This window comes from Centruroides vittatus, unplaced genomic scaffold, assembly GCF_030686945.1.
Source record: "Centruroides vittatus isolate TY-2023 unplaced genomic scaffold, ASM3068694v2 contig_341, whole genome shotgun sequence".
NCBI lineage: Eukaryota > Metazoa > Arthropoda > Arachnida > Scorpiones > Buthidae > Centruroides > Centruroides vittatus.
Window position 1 is genome coordinate 2,175,290 of NW_027122166.1, and position 14,408 is coordinate 2,189,697.

A 14,408-nucleotide genomic window follows, 5' to 3' on the forward strand; every position below is an offset into this window, starting at 1 on the left:
GTAGTTAATCAAACCTTGCAACAGAAGATGAATGGATAAAAACTGATATATTGTTTATGTATTCATACCTTTTCCAAATTATCAAAACTTTTTATTGATTGTATTTATGGATTACAGCTACAACATTTAAAATAATTACTGTTTTCATAATTAATCCAATTCAGCATCTTCCAATTCAGTTATATTGTTATTTGTGTCATTGTAGGAATCAAGATCTTGCCTAACATCTTTTGGTTCAACTATCTATCTCTTTCTAATTTGCATTTCTCTAATTATTCTTCAGTTGATAAGCTCTCGACTTATGAACTTAATTATGACTTTCCCATACTCAACATTAGACAATATCTATAATTTTATTTCAAAAAATGTTTTGTGAACCTTGGAATAGAAAGTGTTGTTCGTCTCTAGACAATTTGAAGAAGTAGAATTTTAGTTAAACTTTTTACCTGCAACTCTAAACCACACTAACCCATACAGTGCAGTACTTCAACATGATTCCTATTATATTCGACTCTAGGTTTATTTTTAACAGTACCTTTATTCCCCGTGACTTAATCAAGGAAATACAGTATATCAAATGAATTTTGTAAAAAAGTGTATTATGTTACAATTCACAGGTTTAAAGAGTATATAATAAATTAATAAACAGAAGCATTTAAAGTAATTTATATTTTATGTTTCTGTTAATATAAATTAGAACTAAAAACTAAAACAATAATCTTTAGAAATCATAAAATATTTTAAAACAAAAAATGTAAATATTTCAAAATTGCAATTATAAAAATTTTATAAAGTTGACATAGTATAAAGTTAATTTAATCTATTCAAATCCATTTACTAATTTTCATACACAGTGCATACTTGCTAATCTGAACTAACTGTTGTATGGGTTTGTTTGAATTAGTGAAAGGTTCAGATTATTGCAACTATATATATATAAAAAATGGAATCTAAAAAGACTAAAGACAAGTTCATACAATTTAAAAAATTTTTATACTGTAATTTTAATGAAAGAAAAAATAGGCTTAAATTAAGCTGAGTTCAGATTAGGAAGATTGCACTGGATATTAATTAATATAAAAATGAATAATCATAATTTCTAAAAAAAATTTTGCCCAAAAATATTTTTTTTAAGTTTATTTTATAATAAAAGAAAGTGCACACAAAATTCTAAGTAAAAAATTTTTAACAAAATTTTACAATTTAGTCTGATTTAGATCCCTATAAATCTTCATAATATTTTCAATAACCAGAATAAAAGATTTAAGGAAACATATGCAATATTAATCATATTTAATATGAGAATTATGTCATATAAAAGCTTTACAAGTGCTGATATCCACATCTTGCACACACAGAAATCACTTCTAAATCAATAAAAATATTTTAAAATTTATTTTGTAATAATTAGACAATAATAATATGAAAAAAATAATTCAAAGATAAGATTTTAGATTAATACCTTTAAAATAATTATTTTAGATTAAATTCAATATAAAATAATATTTCTTTCTCTTTTTCTGTGTAATTCTTTAACTTTTAATGAAAGTTTAATTAATTATAACTAGTTTTATTTACATTTTTGATTATTTTTTAATTAAAATTAATGAATAAATTTGAATCAGTTAAACTGTTTAATAAAAAAAATTCAATATTTAGTTATAAACAAAACATTTTTTGATTATCATTCATATTCTCTACTAATAACTAATATCAACTTTTAAATTCAAAAATGATTTATTTACTTGTTATATTATAAATACAAAGATTATTTCATATATGAGTATAACCTTCTGATTTATATTATAACAAAGAGATTTTCTAGAAAAGATGTTAACGATTTTTCAGTTCCAAATACATTTAAATTTTTATAAAGTGAAAAATTTGAATATATGAGCTCCAAATATTCATTATTATTAATCTAAAATCAGTTAAAATAGTTCAATTTAAAAGAAAATTAAAATTACAATTTTGTGATGGCAATGAGCAATGAAAATGATAGTATTGTGATTTTTTTTATTAATATTAAAAAAAAATAATATATTATAGCTAAATATAGCAAATTTTAAATTAAGGAAAGAATTATTTTCATTACTATTTAAATGTTAGCCATCATATATTGATTTATAATTATAATTACATTTTTAGACAGCTCTGAATTTTAAAATTAAAAAAAAAATTTTCTTTGAATTTTTAATTATGACAAATTTAAAATGATTTCACATAATTTTAATTCTATAAAATTAACTTTATGTTTTTATTATAATAAAATTATGATTTTCAGTTTCAGATTTACCTGATTAATTCAAAAATTTCTGGCTTATCCCTCTCTCTAATTTTCATTCTTTCTTTCATTGCCATAATAATATTGTTGGCTTTATCTTCTGCTCCATGCTTAGAGCTTTTTTCTGCCGCTCCTATTGAATTAAAATAATAAAGATATTTCATAATAAATACCATTTTATATTTAATAAAATACTAGAAATTATACAGTAATGTTTTTAAAAATTATATAAAACATCAAATTAAGAGACAACCTAATCTCTCCTCCACTTTTGTTATTCTTGTTGACATTTTTTTTAAAAAATACAACTATTTTTTGTCTTATTTATTTCTCCATAAAAATTTTTAAATTCTGCATTTCGATCATCAAACTCTACCTTTCCGTAGATAATCTCTGCAGAGCTACAGACAACTAATCCCTTTTTAGAAGATATGAATAGACTTTAATCCCTAGGAGTTCAATACATGATGCATACAGAATATAAAAAAAATATTAGATACCATTTTGAATTTATAGTGTAATAATTAATTATTTTTATTTTTGAAAAGTTTGCATTTTTATTGTAATTTATTTATTTTTCTTATTTCTCTTAATTCTTTTGTTTTCAATTTAGCATTAATTCAATTAAAAAAACAGCCTTAAATTTTACTTTCAGTATGAGATGCTTCATCAAAAACTTCAAAAGTGAATCTCTATGTATAAAAAATCATGTTACTGAGAAAACAGTAAATTTAAAAAATATTTAAAAAGTTTGAAAAACAGCTAACATTTGCATAAATTGAGTTGATATAGAAAGTGATATTTTAATTATTTTATTTTAAATTCTTCATATATTCATAATATATTAATAAAATAAATATTTTTAAAACACATAAATTAAAATGAATCTCATCTGTTATAAAAATAACTACTCAACAAATAAAAACAAAATTTATGCAACTAATATTATGGCAGGTGTATAGGGGTTTATAAAGCATCCTGTTTATGAATATGGCAAGCATAATTTTCCAGCATGTATATATTTTTGAGTTCTAGAATATAATTTTTTATCTTATCTCAAAAGTTATTTATTTATTGTAAATATAGATAAAAATAGGAGAGAAATTCAACTTATATCAAACTGAAAAATTGTTTTATTTACAAAAATATATGAAATTACACTTATGCTCAATCTACCGTCAATAATTTTTTTGCAGTTGTTGATTGGGATGCAATTTGAAAAAATTGTAGACCTATAAATTCTTACAGTTGTCTATCTTTCTGTCTGTCTGTTTTTTCTTAATCAGGAGAATGGAGTTGGATAGATGAAAGACAAGACCAGATATGGAAACCTTACAGGCAGGAAACCCCAATTAACTATATAAGAACTTCTGATGCAAACCAGAAGTCATGTTATTTCAGTTCAAAAATTTCCCTTGAAAGAAGTTAGATACATGACCAGCATGACTCAATTCTAAAGGAAAAGTATGAGGTACAGTACAAGGGCAAGACACTATTAATTTGAAAGTGGAGAGCATATATATTAAATTAAATAAATTAAAGATATGATTAAAAATTGCAGCCCAGTATTGTGATGATGTCAAAATAAAAAATTGCTTGTTTTCATTTATATTCTATATCACTTTCTCTCACAAAGAACCAGCAATATTCTCCCATCATTCCAGGATCTCACCTGCCGTTATATTATGGTTCCATTGTTAGGATATCTTGATGGAACCTCTCCCCTTGTTCATCACTAAGAGCACCCAAATTTTCGGCAAAAAAATTTAAATGCAAATATAAAAAGTGTAGTTTATGGGACATTCTACAACCCATTTCATTGTAGTTTCCAAGTAATCTCCTACAAATTTTCTGTAGTTTCCTATTGTCCAAAAACTGTTACAACTCCTTTAAATATTGATTTCATAGTTTCAACTATTTTGGAATGAGTGGTGTTTTGGTTCATACAATAAACTTCTGGGAATCGTGAAAATGTGTCTACTACTAGTAGATAATCTTTACCAAATAAATGACAGATATCAGTGGTGACAATTTCCCATGGTCTTGTGGCAAGTTCTTTGTTAATAAGTGTTTCTTTTGGATTTGAATTTTGATACTTTAGGCATGCTGGACAGTTCCTTACAACATCAATTATTTCTTTTTCCATGAAAGGCCAAAAAACATGTTCTTTTGCTCTATATAATGTTTTATTGATTCCCATGTGATTATAATGTAGTCTATCAATTGTCTCTGCTCTCATGCTCTTGAGAATAACTAATTGTTCACCTTTACATACTATGCCTCTCACTTCACTCAGGTCTTCACGAAACTTCCAATATGGTTTGACTAGTAGATCTATCATGTTTTTCTGTTCTGGCCAACCTCCCTTTATTATGTTAATCAGTGACTGTAACTCTCTATCTCTTTTTGTTTCATGATGAAGCTTTTCAAATTTCTTTGGAGTAATGCTACAGTAATTGATAAGATTAACTTGAGATTCAACATCAGATTCCATCACATTAAAATTCCTGTCCATATAGCTAGCTCGAGAAAGGACATCAGCCAACACAAGTTGTGATCCTGGTCTGTATTTTACTCTAAAATTATAATTTTGTAAGGTTATCCGTAATCTCTGAAGGCATAGTGGGCATTTATTTAGTGGCTTTTAAAAAATTGCCTCTAGTGGTTTATGGTCACTCTCAACTGTAATTTCACGAGCATACACATACTGGCGAAAACGCTGACAGCCAAACATTATTGCCAGTGCCTCTTTTTCAATTTGTGCATAATTTTTCTGGGTCTCCGTGAGAGTCTTTGATGCATAAGCCACCGGAGCACCTTCCTGAAGTAGTACAGCTCCCATTCCATCTTTTGAACTATCCACTGACAGTACTAGTGGTTTATCTTTATCATAAAATTGTAAGACTGGAGTGCTGCTCAAAAGGTTCTTTAGCTTCAGAAATTCCTTATCATGTTGATCAGTCCACTGCCACAAACAATCCTGTTTCAGTAGAGTCCTTAATTTTGCAGTATGACTAGCTAAATTTGGTATAAATTTTGCCACATAATTTATCATGCCCATGAATTGATTAAGTTCCTTTAAACCAGTTGGCTTTGGGATGCGTTTGATTGCTTCAACTTTATCTGGATCAACTCTAATACCGTCTTCTGACAAGATATGTCCCACATATTTGACTTCCTTTAGTTTAAATTTGCACTTATCCTTATTGAACCTAACCCCTTTCTCTTCAGCTGTCTTCAGAACCAATTCTAAGATTCTGTCATGTTCTTCTGTGTCCTTTGCATGAATGATAAGATCATCAATGTAAATCTTGACTCCTTCAATATGAGCAAAAATTTCTGTAAATGTTTTGTGAAAGATCTCAGGAGCATTTGTTAATCCAAAGGGTAGTCGCAAAAACCTATATCTCCCAAAAGGTGTACTAAAGGTTGTTAATTTTGATGAGCTATCTGCCAGTTCAATCTGCCAAAATCCCTTGTTTGCATAGAGGATAGAGAAAAATTTGGAACCTGCCATATCCCTTGTGATTTCTTCAAAGGTCGGTATTTCAATGTGTTCTCTCATTATCGAGTGATTCAAATTCTATGGATCTAAACATATTCTCAGGGATCCATCAGGTTTGCAAACTAGGATGATTGGGTTTACAAACTCTGTCGGTTCATCTATGCTGCATATAATTCCATCATTTATCATTCTCATTAATTCTTTCTTTAGTGGATTCATTAAGTTAAATGGTACTCGGCGTGTAGGAACTACCACAGCCTTGTAGTCATCCTTTAATTTAAATTCACAGGGTTTTATTTTGATCCTGCCTATGCCTTCAAATACATTACTGTATTTAGTAAAATAATCACTTTCCGTTTTTATTTCTAAAATATTTCGGTTTCTCTGCAGTGAATTTAGTTTTTGAATACTCTCTAGTCCTAAAATAGGTGCTGCTTGGTCAGCTGTCTTGACTATTATAAAATTCAAAAGTTCCTTAACCTTATCCTTAGTTCGTACTGTTAAATCACATGCTCCTAACACCTTTAATCTATTTCCACCATAATTTGAAATCGTAATATTCGTTTTCTTTAGAAATCTTCTTAGATTAGTCTCAAAAATATATGCGGGGATTACATTGACGTGTGCACCAGTATCTATCTTAAAACTAACACTTTTATCACAATCTAAAATTCTTAAAGTTTCTGACCAGTTTAGATCAAGGTTCTTACCTCTGCTTTCCAGTGACGCCAATACGTAGTCGTTTTTTACTCTCTGGCGCCATTTCCAGTACATTTATCATGTTATTTCAACACACTTTTGCAAAATGATTGTATTCCTTGCATTTATTACATTGTTTGCCCATTGCTGGACAGTTCGGTTTATTATGTCTATAACCACATTTCCCATAATTCCGTTGTCTTCCTTGGAACTTATTTTCCGGTCTTCGATATCCACGCCAATTGTTCTCTGTCCGATGGTTCTTTGTTTCTGCACTAGACCTATTTTCCTGATCACGTGATTCACTGAGACGTTCTCTTGATTTTCGTTTTACCACGTTGACTTCTATATTCTTCGGGTGATTCGACAAGAGTTTAATGTGGCTCTCTGTCTGTTCAGCAGCTCTGCATATGTCAATTGTCTTTGTTAATGATAGCTCTGTTTCTTGTAGTAGACGTTCCTTTACCTTCTGATCACGAATACCACTCACAATTCTATCTCTTAATAGTCGATCCCGTAAATTCCCAAACTCACAATTTATCGATAGCTTACGTAGGTCTGCTACAAAATCGTCAAAGGCTTCGCTTGGTCCTTGCACACAAGTAAAATATGACTCGAGTTTTTCTAGAATTACATTCGGTTGTTTCACTTCTTCTTCATTAAGTTCTAATGTTTCAAAAATTTCTAGAGCTTCTTCCATCAAACAGTGGAGCAAGATGGCGGCTTGAGTTTCATTGTTCTTCATTGGGAGTTCGGTCACCGTCGAATAAAGTAGATAACTTTTCTTGAATTTCTTCCAATTTGCTCCCAAGTCACCTTCTACCAACATTGGTTTGGGAGGAGGAGGATTTTGAAATGTGGACATGTTGAATCCAGTACAGGAGAATCTTCCTTTTTTTTCTAAACGTTTGTCGACTGCACCATGTTATGTTTATTGCCTTCTCGTTACAATCAAAGTGAGTGCTCAGGTACTGTTTCCGTGATGCATCAGCAACGATTGCCACCTGGCGGACTCACTAATAATTTACATTTTAACATCTCCAATACAACACATTACAAGACATCCATGCACTTAGTTCAACATCATTCAATTTTTGAGCAAACTGTGCATCCAGCTGTAATTTTCTGGTCTGAGGTACAACAAATATTCCTTCTTTAAGCTTAGCATCACTTAGTTTTGAAAAAAATCTGTTTAAGGTATTTGAAAGCATACCTTCTTTATCCAGTGCTTTGATGAAGGTTTTATTAATCCAAGTTTTATATGTAGTGGAGATAACAAGACTTTTTTGGGATCAACTAGAGATATATTCTTTATATTAGCTTGGCCTGGAACAAATTTATCTTTCTGAGACCATTCTTTTACTTTAAAATGATTTTGTGTTACTCTACTATCCCAAAGACAAAGAAAACTACAATACTTAGTAAAATCACTCTGAAGTCCCAGTAACAACAGCCCTATAACTTTTAAGTCTCCACATATCTGTATTTTAGCAGATAAAAGTTTAAGATCACTGTCTTTCAGCATTAATAAAGTTTTGATGAGTAAAGCACAAAAATAAACACAAAATACCTTGCAAGCACTTTTGACATGTGTAGAATGAATGAATGGCAAAATACAAACAAATTTTAGAATGTTGATATAAATTTTACATTAATGTTAATATGTTCTAATTGGAGTGCATTCTATACATGTCGAAAGTGCTTGTGAGATATTTTGTGCTTTACTCGTCAAAATCTTATTAACGCTGAAAAACAGTGATCTTGAACTTTTATCTGATAAAAATCTGGTGTGACAAAATAACAATTTCTTTCATATCTGTATTTTAACATTAAGTCTCTGCATCAAGTATTTTTAAATTCTATAAGATCACAACTTGTAAACCTTACATGCCAAGGAATTTTTAAATTAATTTTCATGTTCAGTGCACAGAAATTAAAAAAAAAACCTTTTCCCTTACAGACACAAAATGGCTATAAAGTAATATAATTAGAATACAGTTTCCCTATTCTATTGTAGTTCTGGTTTACTTAATGATATCCTTAAAAATACTTAAAATGTTATAGAACTAACTGCCTGTATGATAATGGGAATTCAAGGACATTAAAAAGTTGGTAATGATAATTCTAACCATTTTTTCTAACTTCAGAATATATATATATATATATATATATATATATATATATATATTCTGAAGTTAGAAAAAATATATATATATATTTTCTGCCTATTACTGAGTAATTAATAAAATAATGAAAATAGCCCATAAATAATCTGTATTATCAAATCTGCATTGTAATTTATAAATGTATTTTACTTTATTACCAAAATATAAAATTTATTTAATTTCAAGAATATCTTTTAAAAATTCTATTCATTTTAATCATTTACTATACTTAACTAATTACAGAAATTTTATGTTTGTCATTAATTTATCTATATTCTTTTTATGATTAATATATATCTGGCTTTGTTTGAAAAAATGGACAGTGCTGTTGCACATTTGGAGAATGGCTACAGTTATTAGAAACCTAAAACAAAACATCGAGATTGATTGAAATGTCAATGAAAGCAAAGTGGCAACGAGGGGAAATAAAAAACTAAAGCACTGATCATACTATATTCCAGCAATTTCTCATCACCCATTCAATTACATAATATCATTGTTCAAAGCACTAATTAGAAGGGCACACATGTACAACTCTGGCTGATGGTTAGACACAAAGAAGGGAATTGGAGTATATCAAGGAATTAGCAGCCAAACAGAAATATCAAAGAAATATGATTGAAGAGTTAATAAAAGACTATGAGAATAATCCACTAAGAAATAGGAAAGAAGTGAATATGAAAGGACCAATGAGAATAGCTAAATATAAAAGACAACTTAAGAATGTGCAGTATGTAAACACATAGTGGATGTGATGGATAACAAAGTTTGCTGTACAGTACAAGAACATCTGTGGTCTTCTAACTATGAAAAAGGAAATCGAAACTGGAAAATAATTCAGTTTGAATTTAATCTTATAACTAAATCAAAATAAGTAGTGAAACATGAGGAATAAAAGAATAAAAACAGGTTAACAAATCTTAACAGATATACAGTGATTTTTACATTTAAATTTAAAATCAGGAAAGTCAAGATTTAAAAATTCATCAAAATTATTAAGATTTTGTGATATATGGTAGAAGGAACATCGTTGGGATAGATTTAAGTGATAAAAGGAGTAAAAACATAAGTAAGTGAGCAAAGTTTTTTCAATTGAATTTGGAGTGAAAGCCAATCTTGATAAATAAAAACCATTAAAATATTTGTAACATATCAACCAATCAAAATATTTAATTCTCTTAAAGAAAGATGGGAAGCCCAGGTGAATTCTAGCAATATTAAAGTCAATGGTGAAAGGCAAATTACACATTTTGTTAAATGTAAGATATATCTTATTAATAGCAGAAGTAATCTTGTGTAAAAGAAAAGGTACAGCCATTGACCAGATTTTGTAAGCCCATCTTTAGGGCTTACAAAATTGCCATAAAATTCCATGTATGATAGCCAGGGATTTAACTTGTTTATCAATATGATTTTTGAAAATAAGTTTGATATCAAAAACTATGCCTAAATCATTAATATAAGTTACATAATTAGTTGGATAAAAATATATAATACTGAATTGGATATATTGAATAATATATAAATGGATAAAAAGATAGAATTATGAAATCAAGAGTTTAATTTGTTAGTTTTGGTGTTTGAATAAAACATATCTATTACAGTTTAATTTATTTTAACACTGTCCAAAAACCTGTGAAAAACACATTTGTTTACTGATAAAATAGTTCCAAACAATAAAAAGTAAAAAAACCACTCATATCAGATATTTCTTTGTAGATTCTTTGTAGGATGGAATTTTTATTTTCTTTCTGAAACATCTGATGTGAGTATGCTTTACACTATTTGAAAATATTTCATAAGTAAAAGAAAAAGATTTTACATCAGATTTTTAATTCTTTTAATTAAAATGCTACAAAGCTGAATTTATGTTTTACAAATGTGTAGATGTTACTGCAGCAGTTAAAACAAGCACAATGACAAGAAGAGTAAAAATTCCTGCTTTGCTAGATGTCAACAAAGAAAGATTTGATGTGTGTGCTTTTCATCAACTGAAACTATTTCACCAGTGAATAAAATATTTTAAGTTATTTTACTTTATTCATTTTACATCAAAGCCTGTCAAGTACTGTACTTTCTTTTGCATCAAGAGAAATATTTTATTAATCAATATTTTAGCAGCATTAAAAACATAAAACAAAATCCAAATTTGTTTAATAAATTATATTTATATTAAATTATTGTTAGTAAGATAGGTGTAATTTAATTTGTCGTAAATAAATTGGATATAATTACTTACTCTGTAAACAGTCGGCATTTAAGAGATCTTTACACTTCTCGTGGCATTTCACACCACATTCAGTACATCTCACTCCTTGCCTCGCAATTCCCCATAATAAACCTTCACATTCATAACAATATGTTGGCGATGTTGCTGTCCATGGTTGAAAATTATGAGGAGTTGTACTGGATATGGGATATATCAAAGCTTGTAATGTTTTTTTGTACACATGCATTTTCTAAAAAAGAATAAAAATCATTTTCATTTTCTCAAATAAATAAAATTTTTAAGAATAGTTTTTATTAATAAAAGACTACAAAACAATCAAAACTTAAAAAAAAAAAATTATTTATGTTCTGTCAATTGTACAGTTTTAAATTGCAGATCTAATCTAATAATCTTACATCTAATGAAAAAGTAAATAATCTTTTTTAAATTTTATAATTATTAATTTAAAAATGCCTATTTAATTTTTCATAGTACAACTACTCAAATTTTGCAATTAAATTGTCTGATAAATTGGATTGCAATTTCTTAAGTATAAATTTTGATTGTTATCATAAATTAAAATATTCTAAGTCATTTTAGTATTTAATATATCTCAAAAATCATATTCACCAAGCAGAATGCATTGCTGTTATCAATTTGTTTAGATTAAATGCCATACTGACAAGGGAAACCAAAACATGTTTATTCTACTCATACCAGTTATTCAGACTGGAATGTAAGTATAGAGAACTAAAATACCTTGAAAATTGAAAAAACTCCAGTAAATAATCATGAAAAGAAAAACTAACATTTTTGATCCTTTCCATGGATCTTTCAACCTTTTAAGTGAAAGATTTTGTATAAGAATGCTTTTTGGATATCATTGCTGTTTTGAATATGTTCCATTTTTGAATATGTTTATAACTAATTTAAATTTGGTGAGACATTGATAGCATAAAAAAATAATAATAATAATTGATAACAGGCACAAATGTCCCTAAATAAATTTCTAAAAGCATTTTTTAATGGAATATTCTCTGAATAATTTTTTGCTTTAATTTTTGTTATAATTGCATTGGATTACAGTTTCTAAAGTAAGGATGCAACGCATAGGAAAACTGTTTCTCACCTTTGAAATTAATACTGTTCCCCTTCTTTTTGGCTTTATAAATTTCCAGTGACTCAATAGCTCTGATGTTATCCAATTGCCTAGTTTTCCTAATGATGGAGACATTCTGTAGATTGGCCTGTATGTCATTGTCAGAGGCATAAATGGACATGACGGTAATGTGTTTCTTGTTGTTGATATCATAGTTATGTTCCACCAATTGTTTTTGTAGAGAATGGATGATTAAAGCAAAATTATTCAGAGTATATTCCATAAAAAAGGTTTTTAGAAATTTATTTAGTGACATTTCATGCAGGTTATCGATCATTATTATTTTTATCTATGAAAAAAATCAAAAACATTAGTCCTTCTGTCTGTGATTATTTACTGGCATGTTTTGGTTCTGCAAGTTGTTTTAGTATTGTAAAACATGTGTATGGCTGTAAGGCAATGATATTGCAAAAGACATTGACAACAACAAATTTGGTGGATATTGTTCCTAAGATTATCTGAAAATTTATTAACTAGAACTACATTGTATATCATTGTAGTTAGGCTTACCAGACAGGACAGTCCTGCTTTGACCAGGACTGTCCCAGTTTGATGATATGGTCCCTGCGTCCTGGCCAGTTTGTCATTTTGTCCCAGTTATTTGATAAAATTTTAAAAGTGCTAAATATACAAGAAGTAAAAAAGTGCAGCCTTGGGTAAAATGGCAATTTGGCAACTAATTTGGCAACCCTCTGTTACACTCACTGTTGGCCAATCTAAATATTTTGTATCTAGATCTAAGTACATTTAATGTTGTCTAGATGTTTTTCCCCCAAAATCTATATCATGTGACCTGATGAATTTAGATGTTTTATTTTTTCATCTAGATATCTTTTCACAGATTTTATAGTAGCAGGTAGCCTATAAGATCCAGATGTTTTTATTTCATTTTTTAGATATTTTGTTTCAATTAGAGTTGGCAACTCTGAAACTTACAGTGGCACATCATTGTTCCGCATGTCCTATCTTAGTCAAGTTCAAATTGCTAATCAGCATTTGAGATTATTTTGTACTGTGCATTAAATTAATTTAATCTCCAAAATGCCAAAAAGAAACAGCATGTTTACTGATGAATTAAAAAAGGATTATCTATTTTTGAAAAAGTTTGTGATCGTATTGACAAAGTGAAATGTGAACTGTGCTTTTCAAAATTTTCAGTAACTCATGGTAGGCGTTCAGACATTAAAAAAAAATCACTTGAAATGTGCAAAACATAAGGCAAGCCTAGTAGAAGTGGAAAGGAACTTCCTCCAATATATTGTCATATTTTAAAGGTACCAATTTAAATTGCATTAAATTTCAATGCCATTAAAATAACATAGAATTTTTAAATAAAGTTTAAACTAGTGATAAATATTAATAACTTCTTAATAATAAGGTATGTTCAGTTGAGTTATTAAAAATTGCTTTTAACTCATTGTTGTTTTTTGTTAACAACTTCTTTACTTAACCTATTTAACCTTAGGTACTTATCCTAGTAGGCTTTATTTTCTGTTGGGACTATTCTCTCAAAATTGTACCAGTTTGACAAAAAAATATTATGGCAAGTCTAATTGTAGTCTTATTTAAAGAACTTATGTGCCAATTTATCTCATCTCTAATTTGATATAAAAAAGTTTTCAATAAAGTTTGACAATTGAGAAAGCACTTAAAGCTCTTTAAAAAAAATTCTTTTTGATTAACATGATAAATTTTGGAATATATAAAAGTTGTTAGATATAAAGCAAGTATTTTGTATAGATATTCAGAATATAGATTTAAGTCATTTTTCTAAAATTTGTCTCTTTTTTTTTTTTTTTGAAGAAAAACAGAACAAATAACAAAATTACATTTAAAATTAGGTAACTTTTTTGATAAAGGAAGCAGAGTAAAGAGCAGAGCAGCACAAAGTGGAATATGAACACACAGTTCTTCGTGCCATTCTACAACAGTTTAAATTGATAGTTTTTAATATATAAATTCAACAGAATAAATTAAATAAATGAATTGCACAACATTAAAAAACAACAAAAAAAATCATGTATCTAATGAAGCAACAAATAAAGTCAAACAAGCAACTTGAGAAGAAGTTTGCATGTTGAAAAGAAGAAAACCTATGATAACAGAACAATAGAAAAATGTTGATTTATAGATACTTACATAATAATGAATGCATAAAAATTAATGGAGAAAGATTATAAAAACTAAAAACTTATAAATTAGCTTACAGTTTAGAACTTCTGTTTACAGTAAGAACATTATATCTACTTGTGATAAACTATAAATTGATTACTTAACAAAAATATTATTTAAATTCAAGTTTTCATAATTTTTCCTCTATCAAATAATGCACTTTGGAATTCCAGTTAATAAATGCTGGCTCTTAAATGCTAGTAAATATTATATCT

The 14,408-nt window shown here is 28.1% G+C and overlaps 1 protein-coding gene across 5 annotated transcripts in view; it reads right to left on the reverse strand.

Annotated features, from left to right (window-relative positions):
- Positions 1–14,408, reverse strand: part of unc-13 — a 347,436-nt gene that overhangs the window by 91,135 nt on the left and 241,893 nt on the right. For all 5 annotated transcript variants that reach the window (XM_067268874.1, XM_067268872.1, XM_067268873.1 and 2 more), the window contains 2 exons: positions 10,893–11,112; positions 2,297–2,417 (listed from right to left, as the gene is read on the reverse strand). In XM_067268874.1, the coding sequence (XP_067124975.1) occupies positions 2,297–2,417; positions 10,893–11,112 (341 nt within the window). The remainder of the gene's footprint in view (positions 1–2,296; positions 2,418–10,892; positions 11,113–14,408) is intronic.